At 43.3% G+C, this 24,378-nt stretch overlaps 1 protein-coding gene across 2 annotated transcripts in view; it reads left to right on the forward strand.

Annotated features, from left to right (window-relative positions):
• The window catches only part of DOCK2 (dedicator of cytokinesis 2), a 513,334-nt gene that overhangs the window by 378,699 nt on the left and 110,257 nt on the right, over positions 1-24,378 (forward strand). For both annotated transcript variants that reach the window (XM_077473501.1, XM_077473502.1), the window contains exons 44-45: positions 11,437-11,523; positions 12,696-12,872. In XM_077473501.1, coding sequence (XP_077329627.1) covers positions 11,437-11,523; positions 12,696-12,872 — 264 coding nt within the window. The remainder of the gene's footprint in view (positions 1-11,436; positions 11,524-12,695; positions 12,873-24,378) is intronic.

The following is a 24,378-nucleotide window of genomic DNA, read 5'->3' on the forward strand; positions in this document are numbered from 1 at the left end:
AGTATAGGGCAGCGGTCAGCAGTGGTGCACGTCAACCCTATCTATTGTGGACCGATAGCGGTCCTTACAGAACAGCAGACTGTACCGCACTCAAGCCTATGTACCGTAGCACCCTATACCAAGTTACCAGTCCTTATAAGAACTTTTGTGGAACAAGCAGGTTGTGTGTTAGTGATTAGCAGACTGTACGTCAGTCCCTATACCGCTGAAGGACTGCTGCAGTATAGGTGAGCGGTCAGCAGTGGTGCACGTCAACCCTATCTATTGTGGACCGATAGCGGTCCTTACAGAACAGCAGACTGTACCGCACTCAAGCCTATGTACCGTAGCACCCTATACCAAGTTACCAGTCCTTATAAGAACTTTTGTGGACCAAGCAGGTTGTGTATTAGTGTTTAGCAGACTGTACGTCAGTCCCTATACCGCTGAAGGACTGCTGCAGTATAGGGCAGCGGTCAGCAGTGGTGCACGTCAACCCTATCTATTGTGGACCGATAGCGGTCCTTACAGAACAGCAGACTGTACCGCACTCAAGCCTATGTACCGTAGCACCCTATACCAAGTTACCAGTCCTTATAAGAACTTTTGTGGACCAAGCAGGTTGTGTATTAGTGTTTAGCAGACTGTACGTCAGTCCCTATACCGCTGAAGGACTGCTGCAGTATAGGGCAGCGGTCAGCAGTGGTGCACGTCAACCCTATCTATTGTGGACCGATAGCGGTCCTTACAGAACAGCAGACTGTACCGCACTCAAGCCTATGTACCGTAGCACCCTATACCAAGTTACCAGTCCTTATAAGAACTTTTGTGGACCAAGCAGGTTGTGTATTAGTGTTTAGCAGACTGTACGTCAGTCCCTATACCGCTGAAGGACTGCTGCAGTATAGGGCAGCGGTCAGCAGTGGTGCACGTCAACCCTATCTATTGTGGACCGATAGCGGTCCTTACAGAACAGCAGACTGTACCGCACTCAAGCCTATGTACCGTAGCACCCTATACCAAGTTACCAGTCCTTATAAGAACTTTTGTGGAACAAGCAGGTTGTGTGTTAGTGATTAGCAGACTGTACGTCAGTCCCTATACCGCTGAAGGACTGCTGCAGTATAGGGCAGCGGTCAGCAGTGGTGCACGTCAACCCTATCTATTGTGGACCGATAGCGGTCCTTACAGAACAGCAGACTGTACCGCACTCAAGCCTATGTACCGTAGCACCCTATACCAAGTTACCAGTCCTTATAAGAACTTTTGTGGAACAAGCAGGTTGTGTGTTAGTGATTAGCAGACTGTACGTCAGTCCCTATACCGCTGAAGGACTGCTGCAGTATAGGTGAGCGGTCAGCAGTGGTGCACGTCAACCCTATCTATTGTGGACCGATAGCGGTCCTTACAGAACAGCAGACTGTACCGCACTCAAGCCTATGTACCGTAGCACCCTATACCAAGTTACCAGTCCTTATAAGAACTTTTGTGGACCAAGCAGGTTGTGTATTAGTGTTTAGCAGACTGTACGTCAGTCCCTATACCGCTGAAGGACTGCTGCAGTATAGGGCAGCGGTCAGCAGTGGTGCACGTCAACCCTATCTATTGTGGACCGATAGCGGTCCTTACAGAACAGCAGACTGTACCGCACTCAAGCCTATGTACCGTAGCACCCTATACCAAGTTACCAGTCCTTATAAGAACTTTTGTGGACCAAGCAGGTTGTGTATTAGTGTTTAGCAGACTGTACGTCAGTCCCTATACCGCTGAAGGACTGCTGCAGTATAGGGCAGCGGTCAGCAGTGGTGCACGTCAACCCTATCTATTGTGGACCGATAGCGGTCCTTACAGAACAGCAGACTGTACCGCACTCAAGCCTATGTACCGTAGCACCCTATACCAAGTTACCAGTCCTTATAAGAACTTTTGTGGAACAAGCAGGTTGTGTGTTAGTGATTAGCAGACTGTACGTCAGTCCCTATACCGCTGAAGGACTGCTGCAGTATAGGGCAGCGGTCAGCAGTGGTGCACGTCAACCCTATCTATTGTGGACCGATAGCGGTCCTTACAGAACAGCAGACTGTACCGCACTCAAGCCTATGTACCGTAGCACCCTATACCAAGTTACCAGTCCTTATAAGAACTTTTGTGGAACAAGTGAGTTGTGAATGTTTAGCAGACTGCAGCAGAAGGGCAGCAGTCAAGTATAATATCCTTTCTATATTTGGAAGAAAGAATATTATACATGTACAAGCCTATTACTGTACCACTGATACCAGTCCTGAAAAGAACCTTTGTGGAACTAATAATAACAGCAAGTCTTTAAAATTACCCTCACTGCCTGACAACACTGCTTCCTTCCTGTCCCTATACAAATTGGCAAAAAAAGAGAACGATTAGTGGTTACTGGAACAGCTCTTTTGTGGACCTTGATAGTAACAGCTAATGATGATGATGATGATGATGATGATGAAAGACTAATCTGGCTGTCCCTGTAGCATACACCGTCCTTTCCCTTTCTCTAAACTAACAAAAGACACTCAGGCTGCTGCAAGAATCAGCAGCACAGCAAACCTATCAACACCTAACACCTATACCAGTCCTGAAAAGAACTTTTGTGTACCAAATAGCTAGTGGTTTATCTCTCCCTACTCCACACAGGAACCTGTCCCTATCTTAACAGAAGAAAGAATGTAAAATGGCCACCGGATCGGGTGTATTTATAGGTTAGGGGGAATGTACAAGTGTCCATGTGCTGTCATGTCTCAATTGGCTGTCCTGTATCACATGATAAACGTGTCACCAAAGGTTAAAGTTCTTGTATACATTAAACACGTAAGTCCGCCGCGGCGAACGACGGAAAAAGGCGTTCGAACGTGCGGACCGCGAATGTCGGAAATTCGCCGCGAAACGACCGCCGGGCGAACCGTTCGGCCATCACTAGCAAGCACTCCCTAGGAACACATTTAACCCTTTGATCGCTCCTGATGATAACCCCTTCCCTGCCAGTGTGATTAGTACAGTGATAGTGCATATTTTTTATCACTGATCACTGTATTAGTGTCACTGTTCCCCAAAAAGTGTCAAAAGTGTCAGATAGGTGATCGATTTGTCCGCTGCAATATCAAAGTCCTACAATGAGTTGCTGATCATCACCATTACTAGTAAAAAAAAAGTAAACAAAAATATTCCCTAGTTTTTAGGCGCTATAACATTTGCATAAACCAATCAATATACGCTTATTGGGTTTTGTTTTTTACCAAAAATATATAGCAGAATACATATTAGCCTAAATTGATGAAGAAATTTGATTTTTTACATTTTTTTTGGATAGGTTTTATAGCAGATATTATATTATTATTTTTTATTTTTTCAAAATTGGCGATCTTTTTTTGCTTATAGTGCAAAAAATAAAAATCGCAGAGGTGATCAAAAGCCACCAAAGAAAGCTGTATTTTTAGGAAAAAATTAAAAAAAAAATATTTGGGTACAGCATCATGTGACCACAGAATTATCAGTTAAAAAGGTGCCATATCGCAAAAAAGGGCCTGGTCATGAAAGGGGGTTAACTTTTCAGAGCTAAAGGGGTTAAATAAAGAATTCATATTAAGATTTTGATGTGACTTACAAATAGAAACCAACAATTTTATCCCAAAAAAGAATACCCCCACCCCTTCACAATTTACCCAATAATGGGGTTAAATTTTTATATGTTATAAGAAGCAGATCTAGCAACTACCACAAGACTAAAATAATGTTTATATATTAAGAATCCATTGTCATCATTATAATATCTAGGTAGCCAACAAATATTTAGATCACAATAGGGTTTGAACCACAGTTCATGGACTTTATGGGCACAACAAATGGATAAAATACAAAATTTTATTGGTACATGATATAAAATCTACATTAAGGCACAACTACATTTAAAAACATAGTAGCATTGAGCACCATTTATAGATAGGGTTGGTGGTCCAAAATTGATAGAAGTAATAATATAACCTCAGATAGAGATACAAAGTCCTAACATTAGAGGGTTCCACCATCCTTTCACATAAAGCTCTACATGTTTTGTATATGATGCTTTCTCAGGAGCGAAAGGTGCCAGCAAAAAAAATTGCTCTAAAATAGAAATAAACAAATAACAACACAAGTACAATGTAAATTATGCACACAATAATGTTGATATGGTATAATTATAACCATTCAGTACACTTAAACTAAAGATCGGTCAGGGACAGTATCCCAAATACAACAGCCATGTCCAATATCAGATAAAAGAAACAATGGGGGTCATTTACTAAAGGTAAATCCACTTTGCACTGCAAGAGTACTTGAAAGTGCTCTGAAAGTGCACTTGGAAGTAAAGTCACTGTAGAGCCGAGGGGGATATGCAAGGAAAATAAAAAAGAGCATTTTAGCTTGCATATTGGATGATAAAATCAGCAGAGCTTCTACTCATTTCAGATCTATCCCTTAGATTTAGAGCGACTACAAGTGCACTTTCAGTGCAAAGTGGATGTGCCTTTAGTAAATAACCCCCAATGTGTTTAGATACATATTCATGCAGCACTGTATTATATAGAGAATAAGTCTATGATGGAGGAAAGAGATATGTACTAATTACTCAATATTCCTAAATAAAGCATTGAAGTATCCAATGTTTACATATCTTGTCATACATAAGAACCTGTAAAAAAGGGGTAAACATCGCAAGACCACCATTATCTTAATGCACTGAGTTAGGGCATAATCCCAATAAAAAGAGGGGTAATTAGAATCATATGACATTTTTAAACATGGCCAGACAACCACGTTTTGGTGTATGTAAAAAAAAATTCTCACCAAAACATTGTTTACTGTTTCTAACCAAGTTAGGTGGAAGAGGGGTAAAGAGACAATGATGTATAAACAACTATAACGTTGAGGTCCTCCTGATCCATGAAGCTCAGCAAGCACAACCTTGGGTATTGCTGGAAGGATATATGAAAGACAGCATTTATTGTGGATAAGACTTCAACTCAACATCTATGTCGTTTGGGACATCTCCCGAGCATATGCATATGTGTCTGGACAGGAGGAGTCTGGGCGACGGCCAAACTGGAACAACTTTTGAGATGTGCGATATGATCTATGAAATACAATATATAAATAACCACATCAATTTTTGGGGCGGTGACAGTGATATTAAGGTAGGAGATTCTAGAATGTAGTACCATTGCTCATCTGTCAGTTCTCCTAAGTCCTCCACCCAGCGTGACTTATATGCAAGGTCTACAGTAGAGTCTCATAATACCATAACCCCTCCAGTTACTAAAAATGTTCAGCTCTCTGAGCTCCTGAAGATTATTGTAATCCCAGATAGGGGTATAAATAATAAATCCAGTATATTTTAATAGAGAGAAGATTGTCCAAAATGTTTACATATTATGTTATGTCTTTGTAACTTTTAATTGATGTTGGTGTTTCTCCATTTTTTAAAATGCTCTTTTCTAATTATTTAAGTTTTTTCTAACTTTTCAACATGAGCCACATAGGTTTCATTTTTAGCCTTTTAAACTTACTGCCCATGGGAATATCCTGTATATTGCAGTTTGTTTGCATAAAGTTTATTTGAAACATTCCCATTTCTGTTCTTTGTTCTTCAATGACATTAATCCCCACCAGTCTAAGTCTTAGAGCAGCCCTCAGCCTTGAAAATTTGCTCTCTTAAAACTTACAATAACTGCTTGCCGACCGGCTCACGCAGATATACGTCAGCAGAATGGCTCTGCTGGGAAAAATCCTGTATGGGTACATTGTGCCCTTTAAGAGCCGTCAGAGGGCACATGCGGGCCGCACGGTGGGGAACCCGATGCGCCTGGCATGAAGGTGTGGTTGCTGCCAGCTATGCGCGATTGCGGGCATGAGAGCCAGCACGGGGATTTGTGTGTGTGTAAACACACAAATCCCTGTTCTGTCAGGGGAGAGGAGACATAGGATCTGTTCCTACTAAGTAGGAACAATGATATGTCTCCACCCCTAGTCAGGCCTATCCCCAAACAGTTAGAACACACATTTAACGCCTTGATCACCCCCTAGTGTTAACCACTTCCTTAACAGTGATATTTACACAGTAATCAGTGCATTTTTATAGCTCTGATCGCTGTATATGTTAATTGTCCCCAAAAAATTTCAAAAGTGTCCGATCTATCCTCCACAATGTCAAAAATCGCAGCTCATTGCCATTACTAGTAAAAAAAATTAAAAAATAATAAAAATGCCATAAATCTTTCCCATAGTTTGTAAACGCTATAACTTTTGCACAAACAAATCAATACACGCTTATTGCGATTTTTTTTATACCAAAATGATGTAGAAGAATATATATTGGCTTAAACTGATGAAGAAATTTGTTCTTTAAAAATATTTTTGGGGATATTTTTATAGCAAAAAGTAAAAAATATTGTTTTATTTTTCTAAATTGTCGCTATTTTTTTTGTTTATATTGGGGTCAAGGGCCTCATCCCCACAATCCTGGCTGGTGATTGTGGGGGTCTGCGAGCGGAGGGTTTATCAGAATCTGGAAGACCTCTTTAACAAGGGGACCCCCAGATCCTGCCCCCCCCGTTTGAAATGGTAACGGGTACATTGTACCCCTACCATTTCACAAAGAAAGTGTATACAATTGTTAAAAAAGACACAGACACTGTTGGGATAAGTCCTTTATAAAAAAAAAAAAGATTCCAGTGGTGGTAATCCACACTTGGTATACAGCGATGGGTGATCTCTTCTCCGGGGTAACAGCTCCACAATGTGATGGAATAGGGTGGCAGCTCTCTACTATGCCATGATGGCTGCATCATTGGGGTTGTGCCTCACCCTCACTTTCCTCCTCACACCCAAGTCACGTCAGTAACCTCACTATTATCATCTCCTCCATCCTCATTACCACTGGAGACAACTTGGCAATACGCTGCAGCTGGGGGAACATGACTGTCAATTCATGTACCAGTGTTCACCCCTCTCTGTAGGCTCATGTTCTTGCCTTCCTCAGCCTCAGAACCATTATCTGAATAAAGTAAAAGGGAATCTAACACACTGAAATATAGGGAGTTAAACTTGCAGTAACACGCTGAACTATACTGCATTAAACGGCACATAATGCACTGAAATATATGGTGCTAAACTTGCAGTAACACAACTGAACTATACTGCATTAAACGGCACATAACACACTGAAATATATGGTGTTAAACGTGCAGTAACTATACTGAGTTAAACAGGACATAATGCACTGAAATATATGTTGTTAAACTTGCAGTAACGCACTGACCTATACTGCATTAAACAGAAGGTAACGCACTGAAATATACGCCGTTAAATGTGCACTAATGCACAGAAATATACTATGTTAAACAGCACGCAACACACTGAAATATACGGCGTTAAACTTGCAGTAACACATAGAACTATACTGCATTAAACGGACGATAACACACTCAAATATACAGTGTTAAACTTGCAGTAATGCGCTGAAATATACAGCTTTAAACTTGCAGTAAGGCACTATACTATACGGGTTAAACGGAAGGTAACACACTGAAATATAAGTCATTACACTTGCAGTAACGCAGTGAAACTGCTAACACTCAGAAATATACTGCATAAAATGGCACGTAACACACTGAAATATACAGCGTTAAACTTGCAGTAACACACATAACTATACTGGTTAAACGGAAGGTAATGCACTAAAATATACGGCGTTAAACTTGCAGTAACACACTGAAATACACTACGTTAAAGGTAAACGAACACACTGAAATATACTGCGTTAAACTTGCAGTAATGCACTGAACTATACTGTGTTAAATGGCACATAATGCACAGAAACATACTGCATTAAATGGCATGTAAAGCACTGTAATATACAGTGTTAAAGGGATCATAATGCACAGAAATATAGGGCGTTAAACTTGCAGTAACGCACTGAACTATACAGTGTTAAATGGCACATAATGCACTGAAATATACAGTGTTAAACTTGCAGTAACACACTCAAATATACTGCGTTAAATGTGCACTAATGCGCAAAAATATACTGCGTTAAATGGCACGTAATGCACTTAAATATACGGAGTTAAAGGGAATCTAATGCACAGAAATATAGAGTGTTAAACTTGCAGTAACGCACTGAACTATACTGAGTTAAATGGCACATAATACACTGAAATATACGGTGTTAAACTTGCAGTAACGCACTAAACTATACTGTGTTAAACGGCACATAACACACTAAAATATACAGTGTTAAACTTGCAGTAATTCACTGAACTATACTGCGTTAAATGGAAGGTAATGCACTGAAATATACGCCATTAAATGTGCACTAATGCGCAGAAATATACTGCGTTAAACGGCACATAATGCACTGAAATATATGGCGTTAAACTTGCAGTAACGCACAGAACTGTACTGCGTTAAATGGAAGGTAACACACTGAAATATACAATGTTAAACTTGCAGTAATACAGTGATTTAATGCACAGAAATATACTGCATTAAACAGGACGTAACACATTGAAATATATGGCGTTAAACTTGCAGTAAGGCACTATACTGCATGGGTTAAGCAGAAGGTAACGCACTGAAATATAAGGCATTACACTTGCAGTAACGCAGTGAAATATACTGCGTTAAATGTGCACAAATGCACAGAAATATACTGCATTAAACAGCATGTAATGCACTGAAATATAAAGAGGTAAACTTACAATAATGCACTGAACTATACTGTGTTAAACAGACGTTTAACACACTGAAATATACGGCATTAAACTTGCAGTAATGCACTGAAATATACTGAATTAAATGTGCACTAAAGCACAGGAATAATCTGCGTTAAGTGGCATGTAACGCACTGAAATATACAGCGTTAAACATTCAGTAAGGCAAATAACTATACTGGTTAAACGGAAGGTAACACACTAAAATATACTGCGTTAAACTTGCAGTAACACACTGAAATACACTGCGTTAAAGGGAACCTAACGTACTGAAATATACAGCGTTAAACTTGCAGTAACGCACTGAACTGTACTGTGTTAAATGGCACAAAATGCATAGAAATATACGGCGTTAAACGCCACGTAATGCACTGAAATATACAGCGTTAAAGGGAATCTAACGCACTGAAATATACAGAGTTAAACTTGCAGTAACGCACTGAACTATACGGCGTTAAATGGAACACAATGCAGTGAAATATATGGTGTTAAACTTGTAGTAACATACTGAACCATACTGCGTTAAATGGTACATAACGCCCTGAAATATACGGTGTTGAACTTGCAGTAACGCACTGAATTATACTGTGTTAAACGGAAGGTAACGCCCTGAAATATACGGCCTTAAATTTGCACTAATGCACAGAAATATACTGCGTTAAAAACGGCACGCAACGCACTAAAATATACAGCGTTAAACTTGCAGTAATGCACAGAATTATACTACGTTAAACTGAAGGTTGCGCAAATATACGTCGTTAAACTTGTAGTATTGCACTGATATAGATATAAATATATATATATATATATATATATATACACATATATATATATATATATATATATATATATATATATATATATATATATATATATATATATATATATATATATATTATTTTTTATTACTTTTTTTTTTTACAATTTCTTTTTGCATACAGTGACGAGAGTAATATAATGTAACTATGATTGTTTATAACTCTGCATTTTACAGTTATAGGCAACCATTTTTACTGAATGAAAACTACTCATTCGGTGTTTACTATTGTTTTTTTGTTTTTTGTTTACTATTGTGATTGCTCACAGCTAATCACATGGTACAGATGGGCTCTGATTACCCATGTCTGTACCATGTGATGACTGTGACCAATCATATAGCTCATCAGAATAGTACACAAAGAAAGGCATGTCATTGTGTGCAACTGTCATGTTATCTGTGATGTGATTGGCCACAGTGGTCACATGGTACTGGCAGTGGGTCGGTGTAGTGAATAGTCATCAGCCATGCCTTCGGATATGGCAGGTGACAGAGTGCGCTAGAACGCAACTTAAGGTGCGATCCTGGGACCACATCATATGACGTCCTTCCAGAACAGTGCGTCCACCCAGCTGTCATTTGACAATAGGCTGGGTGGGGAGAGGATAAATAAAGCTGATTTTATCAACAAAGTACAGATATTATTTTAAAGTATAACTAAAGGCAAAACTTTTTTTTTTGGCTAGAGTGGAGTTTTTTTTTTTTATTGCTGTCTGTGCCCCCCTTTACAGAGATTCACCCTCCCTATTTGTCTTGTTTACCATTTTCCTTGTAAGTGAAAGTTAAAACCACATGCCGACCTGTACATATATGTCGGCACACTAAAGATGGATATCTCGTGAAACGGCAGCTGTTGCTGCCACAACCAAGGTATCCATCTTTTGAGCCGGCAGTCCTGTTTACAATAATGGTGGTCTCTGCAGCAGATTCACCGCAAGATCACTGATATTGGTGGCAGGAATGGGGCCACCCCCCCTTCCCGCTGCTCTCCTTTCAAATGACAACATTTTTCTTTCTTTTATTGCATTTAGGTCCAAATATGAGATCTGAGGACTTTTTGACCCCAGATCTCATATTTAAGAGGACCTGTCATGCTTTTTTCTATTACAAGGGATGTTTACATTCCTTGTAATAGGAATAAAAGTGACCCTTTTTTTTAAATATAAAAACAGTGTAAAAATAAATAAAATAAAATAAACAAGAATTTTTTTTTTTAAAGCGCCCTATCCCGATGAGCCCGCGGGCAGAAACGAATGCATGCGTGAGTAATGCTCGCATATGAAAATGGTGGTCAAACCACAAATGTAAGGTATCGCCGTGATCGTTAAAGTGCGAGCAATAGTGCTAGACCTTCTCTGTAGAATTTTTTAAACGTCGTCTATGGAGATTTTTAAGGGTAAAAGTTTGACGCCATTCCACGAACGGGCGCAATTTTGAAGCATGACATGTTGGATATCAATTTACTCAGCGTAACATTATCTTTCACAATATAAAAAAATGGGCTAACTTTATCTATCTGCCTAAAGTCCCTGAGATGGAAAGTGAATTGAAGTGAAAATTTTATGTTCATCACCATAACAAAAGGTAAAGGGAAATCTACTAATGGGGATATCTGTTTCATTGAAAACTTTCTATAAAAGGAGTTCTTCTCACCTCCTGTTCTATCTCTGGGACAGGAAGTAAAGGAAAGAAATATGTTTTCATCTGAAAGCAAATTTAAATATGTCTATATCAGTTTTCCCCTGTCTCCAGGACAATAGGGATTTCTAAGGATTTCTTTTTTTAAGTTTGACTAACATACTGTATATCCTTTTCTATGCCTTTTCTGATTTTAGTATTTAATGATTCAATATTTATTTTGTCTTACAGTCTATGTGGATTGAAAGAACAACATTTGTAACAGCTTACAAGCTACCTGGCATATTACGCTGGTTTGAGGTTATATCGATATCACATGTATGTACCCTGTTCATATAGTTAAGTTTCATTTTTACTAGAACTCTATTCAGGCAATAATTGGTTATCTGGGAGACTTTGTACAATTTTTTTAAGGATTTGTAATAAAAATGTAATCAACCAGATCTCTGGCATATAAAATAATAGCTTCTGCTACATCCATTTTAAATTGCTACAGTAATCTGATCTATAACTATCTCAGAGATTTGTAAAACTCTGAAATGCGTATACAATTTAGAAAGAAAAACATTAACATTTAAGGTGTGAGCAAAAAAACATTTTTTTGTAATGAAGACATGTATTGTTTAAAGGGCCATATGCCTCCAACACAAGCCTAGCAGGTCCCAGTGTCTCTAATTGTAGCCATCGCACATATACAGTAAATTTACTAATCTTTTTCTGAGTCTGTTGTATTGTGATCAAATGATTCCTGGCTCCTTGAAATTGCATGCTGACTCAAGATAGTGCTGCTTGGCAACTGAAATCTGCAAACATTGTAGGTTTCATGAAACAAAAGCTCAGCTCTTTGATAAAATAGTTGTTTCTCTGTGGTGCTAAATTATACATAAAATTTCAGTTCCAGAATGTCCTGGGTGTTAGGTCATAGTCTCTATATAAGCAAAATAAGTACAATTGTTAATGCTTATATTTATTGTAGGTTATATAACTAATTTTTTTAAAGCAATGAACAGTTTTACCATTGGTTATAAGTTCTTTAAATTAAGAACTTATGGCATCAATTTTATATTGCTGATTTGCCATGCCAGATTTCATCTGCTTTCATGTTGCAGGTAGATTCTGCTAATGTTTCATCCTGGTTTACTTGAGGCAAAGAACAACCTCGCCCAATATGAAGCTGATGCATTTTTAAGATAGCTCTTTTAATGGTACCTTAAAGAAAGGTGCAGAAGATATAAATTTGCTAGTCTACACTACCCTCTCCACAAACTAACAATGTAACACTACTCTCTCCTCAGACTGACAATGCTGCTGTCCAGAGGTGTCTGAATTGTGTTATTGGCTGGATTATTGGGCAGAAATAGCATATTTAAAGAGAGCATTATATGGCAGTATTAACTTTACTATGAACTGAGTCAATCTCTAATAAAGACCGTGCATTACTTATACAACATTTAGTTGGAATAATAATTAACGCATCCTTTTTTTGACAGGCAACCATTAGCCCCCTGGAAAATGCCATTGAAACAATGTCCGCAACCAATGAAAAGATTTTAATGCTCATCAATCAATACCAGCGGGATGAAAATCTCCCTATTAATCCTCTATCCATGTGTCTGAATGGTATAGTGGATCCTGCAGTTATGGGTGGTTTTGCAAACTATGAAAAGGTAAGAAAAGATATATTTTTATTAAAAAAGGAAGAAAAAAAGAAAATTAGTTGGGACTTTAAATGAGGTATACAGGGGCCGTTCGAGTCCCCTCCTCCATCCCGGTTCAATATATAAAAATAGGAGAACGTAGCTAGCGGGACTTTTCCATGAAGCACACGGGAGCAATAAGAAAAATTAAATCAAAAGTAGTTTTTAATTATTCAAATTGTTTATGAATTATTCATATCAATTGATTCCATACATTTTGCTATATATTAATATTTTTATATTTTTACACATATACAATTCATAGAAAATATTGCACATTGATTACACATTCCAACAAAGAGTTGGTACATATATTATGGGATACAAACAGTAATTGAAACATGATTTAGTATAGTGACATTAATGACTACAGATATCACAAAAAAGCCACAAAAATAGAATTAAAATGGAAATAAAAAGGAAAAAAGAAACAAATAAGGAAGATCAGAAGGATTCATACGTATGTACACGCGGTTGTTGTTAGCTCTACGCGTTTCAAGGCCTTATAGCCTATCATCAGGAGCAAAACCGTGGTAAGGATCTATAGAAAAAATAAATAAAAGGGGAAAAAATAATAAAAGATATATATTTTTACAATGTTACAAACCTAAAAACTCTTTCAAGTAACATTTTCTTATATTAAATCCACCTATTTAAATAATTAATACAAAAATCACCTATCATGTGTCAGGCATTGTTTGGCCTATTGGGGTGTTTTTGTGGAAAAAATGATTTAAATAATAAAGCAGATGAGTGAAAAAGAAGAACATAATTTTATGACAAGGAACCCACTCAACAACCATTGCCACAAAACTGTATTCAACAATATCTGAGTTCTGATATGGAAATTAAAGGGAACCCTGCGCCAAATTTAAAAGAACAGTGGCGTAGGGGTCCTCCCAAAATCCATACCTGACCCTTATCTGAGCACGCAACCTGGCAGGCTGCAGGAAAAGAGGGGGGGTGAGAGAGCGCTTCCCCTCCTGAACCATACCAGGCCACATGCTCTCAACATGGGGAGGGTGCTTTGGAGTAGTCCCCCAAAACACCTTGATCCCCATGTTGATGGGGACAGGGGGCTCATCCCTACAACCCTTGCCCGGTGGTGGTCAGGGTCTGCAGGTGGGGGGCTTATCAGAACCTGGAAGCCCCCTTTAACAAGGGGACCCCCAGATCCTGGCCTCCCCACTGTGTGAACTCATAATGGGGTACAAGTACCCCTACCATTTCACAAAAAAGTGTTGAAATGGTAAAAAAGACTAGAGACAGCTTGGCTCCTGTTGTTAACTTGTCTCAGACAGAGTAGCCTCCCCTGGTAATTCATCCAGCATTGCGACTTTCTCATCTTCCTGCTCCTACTCCTCCACAGCTTGATCAATGACACAACGCAATGCACGCTCCATAAAGAAGGCATACGGTACCATGTCACTGATGGCGCCATGGCTGCGACTGACCAGTTTGGTGATCTCATTAAATGGCCACAGAAGTCTGCATGCTTCGCCCATGAGCAGCCACTGGCGCGATGAAAAAAAAATAAGCTCCCCAGAACCTGTTCTGCTGCAGAGTTCGTACAGGTAGTCATTAACTGCACATTTCTGCTGGAGCAGCCTATCAAGCATATAGAAGGTTGAGCCGTGTCGGGCAATCGCAAATACGACGTCTGACCGGTAGATTGTGTCGCCGCTGAATGTCAGCAAGGCGAGCCATGGCCGTGTAAGATCTTCTGAAATGGGCCGAGATTTTCCTTGCCTGCCGCAAGATGTCCTGGACCCCAGGGTATTTGACAACGAATCGCTGCACGACCAAGTTTAAGATGTGTGCCATGCATGGCACGTGCATAACTTTGCCCTGTTTCAATGCGCTAAGCAGATTGGCACCGTTGTCACACACCACTTTACCAACTGTCAAATTGAGCGGTGTTAGCCACTGTTCTGCCTGTGAACGCAAAGCTGAAAGGAGTGCAGGGCCAGTGTGGCTCTTGGCTTCCAGGCACAACAGATGCAGTACACCATGGCAACGTCTCACCTGGCATGTCGAATAGGTTCTGGGGAGCTTGGGCAGCGCAGCGCAGCGGAAGAGACGCTAGCAGCGGAAAAGGAGGAGTCAGCTGAGGAGGAGAGGGAGGAGGATGGAGTAGGAGGAGGAGAAGAAGAGGCAGGCCTGCATGCAATCCATGGCGGTAAAACCAACTCTACACGGGTGCCACGGGTTACATGCTTGACGGCCGTCAGAAGGTTCACCCAGTGGGCAGTAAAAGTGATATACCTTCCCTGCCTGTGTTTGCTAGACCATGTTCCTGTGGTCAGATGTATCTTGGCACTGACACTGTGTGCCACAGATACATTTACTTGCCGCTGAACAAGGCCATATAGCTCTGGGATGCCCTTCTGTGAGAAATACTTCCTTCCTGGGACCTTCCATTGTGGTGGTCCAATGGCCACAAATTTTCTAAAGGCCTCCGAGTCCACCAGTTTATATGGCAGTAGTTGGGGGGCTATCAGTTCTGACAAGCCAGCGGTCAACCGTTGGGCAAGAGGATTATCCGGCGTCATCATTTTTTTACGCTCAAACGTTTGGCCCACGGAAGCCTGCCTTTCCAGAAAAAACGGGAGGATGGCATGATGGAAGGTGGAGTGGAGGACAATTGTGAGGAGAGAGGAGAAGGAGAAGTAGAAGACGAGGCTGGATGGTGAGAGCCTGGAGTGTGGCTTTGTGTGTTCCGTTGCTCCCACTGGGCTCGGTGATGGCAGCTCATGTGCCTTCTTAAGGCGGTCGTTCCTAGGTGAGTGTTGGGCTTACCGCGACTTATGCGTTGACTGCAAAGGCTGCAGATGGCAACACTATTGTCAGCAGCGGACATGTTAAAAAAAGCCCACACTGCGGAGCCATGTGCCGACGCCCTGGGAGCGCCAGATGTGGCCGTACATGGTTGATGCCTTGCTCCTGATACATTAGCAGTCTGCTTTGTCCCTCCTGTGCAATCTAAGTTCTGCCTGCGTCTCCCTCCTATCTGCTGGTATATATCTCCCTCTGAACTCCCCTCCTCTTCCTCTCTTGTGGGCACCCACGTGACATCACTAGACATGTCATCATCGACGTCACCTTCCCCACCGCTATAATTAGAGATCTCGGAGTAGGCAGCAACAGCGGGGACCAATCTCCTCCTTGGGCTGATCTGGGTACTGTCGTCAGACTGCTGAGTGGCGGTTGTTGCTACCTCCTCTTCCTGATCCAATGCCAAGTGTGGCTGCGCATCGGCAATGTCTTGGGATGGATCGGAAAATAATTCCTGTGACTCAAGCGGAAGGTATATGGTGGTGGTGGTGGTGTCTTTGGGGATGCACACAGCAGAGAGTGAAGAAGAGGGTGCAGATCGAGAGGATGAAGAGGGTGCAGATCAAGAGAGGATGAGGAGGGTGCTCCTGCCCTACCCCTACCACCCCTGCGGAAGGGCCTGCCTCTTCCTCTGCCTGTCATTTTTTAAATGACCCTGTGACAAAAGTCTCTAGGGAAGTGCAGTATGTACAGTATGTGGAAAGTATATTATACGTGTACAAGCCTATATACTGTACACCTATAAAAGGACCTTTGTGGACCTAGTAGTAAGTGATTTGTAGACTGTCCCTGCTCAGAACCCCAAACTGTCCCTCAGTCCCTACACTGATAAAAGACAGCTGCAGAATCGGGCAGCAATCAGCTCAGCAGCTCAGCAGTCAAGTATAATATCCTGTCTATTTTTGAAAGAAAGTATATTATACGTGTACAACCCTATATACTGTACACCTATAAAAGGACCTTTGTGGACCTAGTAGCAAGTGATTTGCAGACTGTCCCTGCTCAGAACACCAAACTGTCCCTCAGTCCCTACACTGATAAAAGACAGCTGCAGAATCGGGCAGCACTCAGCAACACAGCAGTCAGCAGTGCACCATAATATACTTTGTATATTTGAAAGAAAGTATATAATACGTGTACAACCCTATATACTGTACACCTATAAAAGGACCTTTGTGGACCTAGTAGCTAGTGATTTGCAGACTGTCCCTGCTCAGAACACCAAACTGTCCCTCAGTCCCTACACTGATAAAAGACAGCTGCAGAATCAGGCAGCACTCAGCAGCACAGCAGTCAGCAGTGCACCATAATATACTGTCTATATTTGAAAGAAAGTATATTATACGTGTACAACCCTATAAACTGTACACCTATACCAGTCCTTAAAAGGACCTTTGTGGACCTAATAGTAATAGCTAGTGATTAAAATGACTGTCCCTGCTCCACACAGCGTCCTGTCCCTACACTGACAAGAGACAGCTGCAGAATCGGTCAGTAGTGCACTCAGCAATCAGCAGCACAGCCGTCAGCAGCAGTGCACCAGAACCCTATATACTGTACACCTATACCAGTCCTTAAAAGGACCTTTACATAGTTACATAGTTAATCAGGTTGAAAAAGACACAAGTCCATCCAGTTCAACCAAAAAAAAGAAAAGAAAATATATAATAAATATACCAGCCCATATACCCAATTCTATACCCACAGTTGATCCAGAGGAAGGCAAAAAACCCCAGCAGAGCATGATCCAATTTTATAAAGCAGGGGAAAAAATTCCTTCCTGATCCCCCGAGAGGCAATCGGATTTTCCCCGGATCAACTTTACCTATAAATTTTAGTACCCAGTTATATTACGTACACTTAGGAAATAATCCAGGCCTTTCTTAAAGCAATCCACTGAGCTGGCCATAACCACCTCTGCAGGGAGTCTATTCCACATTTTCACAGCTCTTACTGTGAAGAAACCTTTCCGTATTTGGAGATGAAATCTCTTCTCCTCTAGACGTAAAGAGTGTCCCCTTGTCCTCTTTGTTGACTGTAAAGTGAATAACTCGACACCAAGTTCCCTATATGGACCCCTTATATATTTGTACATGTTGATCAAATCCCCCCTTAATCTCCTCTTATCAAGAGTGAATAAATTCAGCTCCTCTAATCATTCCTCATAGCTGAGTTGCTCCATGCCTCTTTTCAGTTTGGTTGCCCTTCTCTGCACTTTCTCCAGTTCCCCCGATATCCTTTTTGAGAACTGGTGCCCAAAACTGAACGGCATATTCCAGATGAGGTCTTACAACCTTTGTGGACCTAATAGTAATAGCTAGTGATTAAACTGACTGTCCCTGCTCCACACAGCGTCCTATCCATACACTGACAAAAGACAGCTGCAGAATTGGTCAGCAGTGCACTCAGCAACCACCAGCACAGCAGTGCACCAGAACCCTATATACTGTACACCTATACCAGGCCTTAAAAGGACTTTTGTGGACCTAATAGCTAGTGATTTGTGTCACTACAGTCTGCCCCTGCTCCACACAGCAACCTCTCCCTACACTGACAAAAGACAGAATGTAAAATGACCGCCAGATCAGGTCTATTTATAAGGTAGGGGGAATGTCCAATTGTCCATGTGCTGAAATGTTTCAATTGGCTGTCCTGTACCCCATGATGGATGTGTCATGGATCAAAGTTCTTCACAATGTAAACAAATATGGCCACCGCGAACAGCACCAGAAGTCCGCCGGTTTGGCGAATCACAAACGAGAAAAATTTGCCACAAACCGACTGCCGGGCGAACCGCAAGGCCATCTCTACTGCTATACAATAGATCCAATTTCTAGGTATTTAATGCAAAATTACTAAAAGCAGTGTTGGACATATTAAGAAGATGGTCATTAGCATACAGACCTTTTTTGTGATGGTGCTCACCAAGCTATACAACTTGGATAGGTGGGTTAGCATGAAGAGCTAGTCCTCCATCATCAAGATGTAGAGATAGGGTGGGAGAGGACACTACTGGTACTGCTACTGGTAATGGTACTACAGTACCATTACGGACTAAAACCAGATCAGAGAGGGAGCCAATAACATGGATTCTCCCTTTAAGAAACTCATAGCCCCTGTACACACGGTCGGAGATTTCGACAACCAAATCCGTCGGATTTTGTCCGTCGGATTTTGTCCGTCGGATTTTGTCCGTCGGATCTTGTCCGAAACTGTTGCATATACACGGTTGGACTAAGTTGTCGAAAAATTCGATCTTTCAGAACGTGATGAGGTAATTTCGTTACGATGGGACTACATTCAGGCTAGTAGCCAATAGCTTTGATGTAGGAATTTGATCTGAGCATGCGTGGCACTTGGTCCGATCAAAATTCGCTACACATGATCGGAGTATGTCTGACCGGCCCAGTTGGTCGGGAAATATTTCCAACATGTTGGAAAATTGGGTCCGACGGATATTGCGATGGAATCAGTCCGATGCATACCACACACATTCGGATTATCCGACAACGCGGTCCGATAGGACACATTCCGACGGATTCTCCGACCGTGTGTACAAGGGCTTAGGGAGCCATGATTGTATCCAATAAGAATGAGTGTATGTATGCCACTTTGCTAAAGTAAATAACCAATCTAGACAATCAAACACCTTCTTCACATCTACCAAAAAAGGAAAAGGGATGTAGAGTATCAATTAGTTTGCAATCAATTTGGTGTAAATCTTTGTGTACATTTATTAGGAAAATTGGATGTTAACTAAAGTACTGAGTAGGTTCTTTTTGCTCTCGTGGGAGTAATGCATTGTGGAGCTATTGTGCCTGTTTCCGGAATGGCATATGGGACAGGACAGCATTGAAAGTATCCTTCAGAATAGGGGAAAATACCTGTTAATCATTTACAAATTTATCAGTGTTAGTTTAAAATAAATTACAATTACTTTAGATGAAAAATATATACAATGTATTCTAGCATTTGATATGAGGCCAAATTAAATTAACGTAACACTAAAAAGAAATAATGAACAACCTGAATAAAAAACAAAATAAGTTTGAAACATGCAGAAACATGTTCTGTAAAGAGAGAAGAGGTTATATAGGAACAGATTCTAACCATTGGGGTTGCTTTAAGTGATATCATATGCATATATGCATATACAGTAACTGATACAAAAAAAAACAATGTTACTCTGTAACTCTCCTCTATACAGTGTTTATAAAGACTGTGGATAGTTCACTCTTAGGGTCTGTTTACACAGGGGCAACTCCGATCCGACTTCAGGTCGCCCCTAGTCGCCTCAGGTCGGACAACATTTAAAAAGCAATGTAAGTGAATGAGAGCCGTCTTAATGCACACTACTGAAGTCGCTCCGACTTCAGAAAAGGTTCCTGTACTACTTGAATCCGACTTGTAGGCGACCGGTACCCATTGATTTCAATGGAGGTCGCCTCCAAGTCGGATCTCCGTTTATACGGAGGCGACTCTGACAGAATTATCAGCTCTCAAGAGGGCACTCCACGCCAAATTTATGAAAAAAATTTGGCGTGGGTTCCCCCTCCGAGAGCATACCAGGCCCTTAGGTCTGGTATGAATTCCAAGGGGAACTCCCTACGCCGAAAAAACGGCGTGGGGTCCCCCCCAGATTCATACCAGACCCTTATCCGAGCACGCTACCCGGCCGGCCAGGAAAGGGGGTGGGGACGAGCGTGCGCCCCCCCTCCTGAGCCGTACCAGGCCGCGTGCCCTCAACATGGGGGGGTGCCTTGGGGAAGGGGGGGCCACACGGCCCCCCCCACCCCAAAGCACCTTGTCCCCATGTTGATGAGGACAAGGGCCTCTTCCCGACAACCCTGGCCGTTGGTTGTCGGGGTCTGCGGGCGGGGGGCTTATCGGAATCCGGGAGCCCCCTTTAATAAGGGGGCCCCCGGATACCGGCCCCCCACCCTATGTGAATGAGTATGGGGTACAATGTACCCCTACCCATTCACCTGTAAAATAAAAGTACCAAAAAAAACACAACACAGGGTTAAAATATTTTATTGCACAGCTCCGGGGGTCTTCCGTCTTCGGGGGTCTTCTCGCCGGACTCCTCCTCCGAAGAAGAACGGAAGGCGGCGGCGACGGCGGCGACGGCGGCGACAGAAGACCGGGCCAACGCCTGTAAAAGAGCTATAAGAAGGCGCAGTGGCCCGGCAGAAGAACCGAAGAGGGGGACAAGACCCCCGAAGTCGGGAGAAGAAAGCCGGACTCCTCCGCTAGCAAAAGAGCTACAAGAAGATAGCGGAGGAGTCCGGTGAGAAGACCCCCGAAGACGGAAGACCCCCGGAGCTGTGCAATAAAATATTTTAACCCTGTGTTGTGTTTGTTTTGGTACTTTTATTTTACAGGTGAATGGGTAGGGGTACATTGTACCCCATACTCATTCACATAGGGTGGGGGGCCGGTATCCGGGGGCCCCCTTATTAAAGGGGGCTCCCGGATTCCGATAAGCCCCCCGCCCGCAGACCCTGACAACCAACGGCCAGGGTTGTCGGGAAGAGGCCCTTGTCCTCATCAACATGGGGACAAGGTGCTTTGGGGTGGGGGGGCCACGCGGCCCCCCCTTCCCCAAGGCACCCCCCATGTTGAGGGCACGCGGCCTGGTACGGCTCAGGAGGGGGGGCGCACGTTCGTCCCCACCCCCTTTCCTGGCCGGCCGGGTAGCGTGCTCGGATAAGGGTCTGGTATGAATCTGGGGGGGCCCCCCACGCCGTTTTTTCGGCGTAGGGAGTTCCCCTTGGAATCCATACCAGACCTAAGGGCCTGGTATGCTCTCGGAGGGGGAACCCATGCCAAATTTTTTTCATAAATTTGGCGTGGAGTTCCCTCTTGAGAGCTCATTCTCTGATTGGCCGCGGCAAAAGTCGCCTGGCTGGGGCGACTTAAAGTCGTGTTGTAAGTCGTGTTCAGGTTGTGTCCAAGTTGCCTCCAAAAGTCGTGTTGAAAGTCGTGTTGCCCCTGTGTGAACGGACCCTTATTGTAATTTTTGTGCTTGTTTTTGTTTGAACGTTTGTCATTCACCCACATAACTATTTAATGTTAAAATTGTGTAAAACAGGGCTAGGCAACCTTTTGATCACAGTGCGCCGAAAAATGTTTTCAAAGAAATTGTGCGTGCTGATTTTATAACCAAAAAAATGTCAACTTCACACTCTCAATCACGTAAATGCAGTTAACTAGTTTAGTAGTGATAAATTAACATCCTGCACTCTCACGCCTCAGATCAGCCCAAATTCCTGCACCTTCACACCTCAGATCACTGTCCCCCCTGCTCATCTGCCCCACCACTGTACTACCCTGCACATCTGCTCCTCCATTGTACCACCCCGCACATCCGCCCCACCACTGTGCCCCCCTGCTCATCTGCCCCACCACTATAACCACCTGCTCATCTGCCCCACCACTGCAACCCCCTGCTCATCTTCAACACCACTGTAACCCCCTGTACACCTGACCCACCACTGTACCCCCTGCTCATATGCCCCACCACTGTAACCACCTGCTCATCTGCCCTACCACTGTAACCTCCTGCTCATTTGCCCCACCACTATAACCCCCTGCTCATCTTCACCACCACTGTAACCCCCTGTACATCTGCCCCACCACTGTACCACCGTGGTCTTCTGTCCCACCACTGTAACTCCCTGCTCATATGCCCCACCAATGTACCCCCTTTCTCATCTGCCCACCACTGTAACCCACTGCACATCTGCCCCACCACTGTAACCCCTGCTCATCTGCTCCACCACTGTAACCCCCTTTCTCATCTGTCCCACCACTGTGCCCCCTGCTCTTCTGCCCCACCACTGTAACCCCCTGCTCATGTGTTACACCAATGTACCTCCTTTCTCCTCTGCACCCCTCTGCACATCTGCCCCACCTCTGTACCCCCTTCTCTGCCCCACCGCTGTAAGACCCCTGCTCATCTATCTCACCAATGTACCCCTTTCTCCTCTGCTCCGCCACTGTACCCCCCTGCTCATCTTTCCCAACAACTGTAACCCCCTCCAACCCCCTCCTCTTCTGGCCCAACACTGAGCCCCCTGCTCATCCTTTCCCACCACTGTAACCCCCAGCTTATCTGCCCCATCACTGTACCACTCTGATTTTCTGTCCTACCACTAAACCCCCTTCTCATCCCTCCCACCACTGTACTTCCTGCACATCTGCCTCACCAACATACCCTCTTGCTCTTCTGTCCAGCCATTGTAACCCGCCTGCTCATCTGCCCCATCAATGTACCACTTTTGTCATATGCCCCACCACTGTACCTCCCTGCACATCTGCTCCACCGCCGTATCCCCATGCTCTTCTGTCTCACTACTGAATCACCTTCTCATCTGTCCTAACACTGAATCCATCAGCTCATCTGAACCGCCACTGTAACCTGCTTTCTTATCTACTCCACCAATGTACCTCCTGCACATCTGCCCCACCACTGTACCACCCTGCTCTTCTGTTCCACCACTGTACCGTCCTGCTCTTCTGTCCCATCACTGTACCACCCAGCTCTTCTGTCCCACTACTGTACCACCCTGCACTTCTGTCCCACCACTATAACCCCCTGCTCATTTGACCCACCAATGTACCCCCTTTCTCATCTGCCCCGCCACTGTAACCCCCTGCACATCTGCCCCACCACTGTACCACCCTGCTCTTCTGTCTTACCACTGTTACCCCCTGCTCATCTGCCCTACCAATATCCCCCCTTTCTCATCTGCCCCACCACTGTAGCTCCCTGCACATCTGCTCCACCGCATTCCATCTTCTCATCTGTCCTAACACTGAACTTATCTGCTCATCTGCCCCACCACTGTAACCCCCTTTCTCATCTGTCCCACCATTGTACCCCCTGCTCTTCTGCCCCACCACTGTAACCCCCTGCTCATGTATTACACAATGTACCTCCTTTCTTGTCTGCACCCCTCTGCACATCTGGCCCACCTCTGTACCCTTCTTCGCCTCTACCCCACCGCTGTAACCCCTCTGCTCATCTGTCTCACCAATGTACCGCCTTTCTCCTCTGTTCCACCACTGTACCCCCTGCTCATCTTTCGCACCACTGTGACTCCCTCTTCACCTGGCCCAACACCAAACCCCCCCTGATCATCTGCCCCATCACTGTACCCCCCTGCTTTTCTGTCCTACTGTTGAACCCCCTTCTCATCCCTCCCACCGCTTTACCTCCTGCACATCTGCCCCATCACTCTACCCCCTTGCTCTTCTGTCCCGCCACTGTCCATCTGCCTGGAGTTCGCATTTTCTCCTTGTGCCTGCGTGGGTTTCCTTCGGGTACTCCGGTTTCCTCCCACACTCCAAAGACATGCTGGTAGGTTAATCATATCCTGTGTACAAAAATTCGCCCTAGTATGTGTATATGTATATGTGTTTGTGAGTGCGTCGGGACCTTGCAGGGTAAAGGACCGGGCTATATCAAGATGCAACTCAACTCAAAGCACTGTAACCCTCCTCATCTGCCCCACCACTGTAACCCCCTGCACATCTGCCTTATCCCCATGCTCTTCTGTCTCACTTTTGAATCACCTTCTCATCTGTCCTAACACTGAACCCATTTGCTCATCTGCCCCACCACTGTAACCCACTT

The sequence above is a fragment of the Lithobates pipiens genome, unplaced genomic scaffold (assembly GCF_037356315.1).
Source record: "Lithobates pipiens isolate NorthernLeopardFrog02 unplaced genomic scaffold, aLitPip1_a1.2 Scaffold_8, whole genome shotgun sequence".
Classification (NCBI taxonomy): domain Eukaryota; kingdom Metazoa; phylum Chordata; class Amphibia; order Anura; family Ranidae; genus Lithobates; species Lithobates pipiens.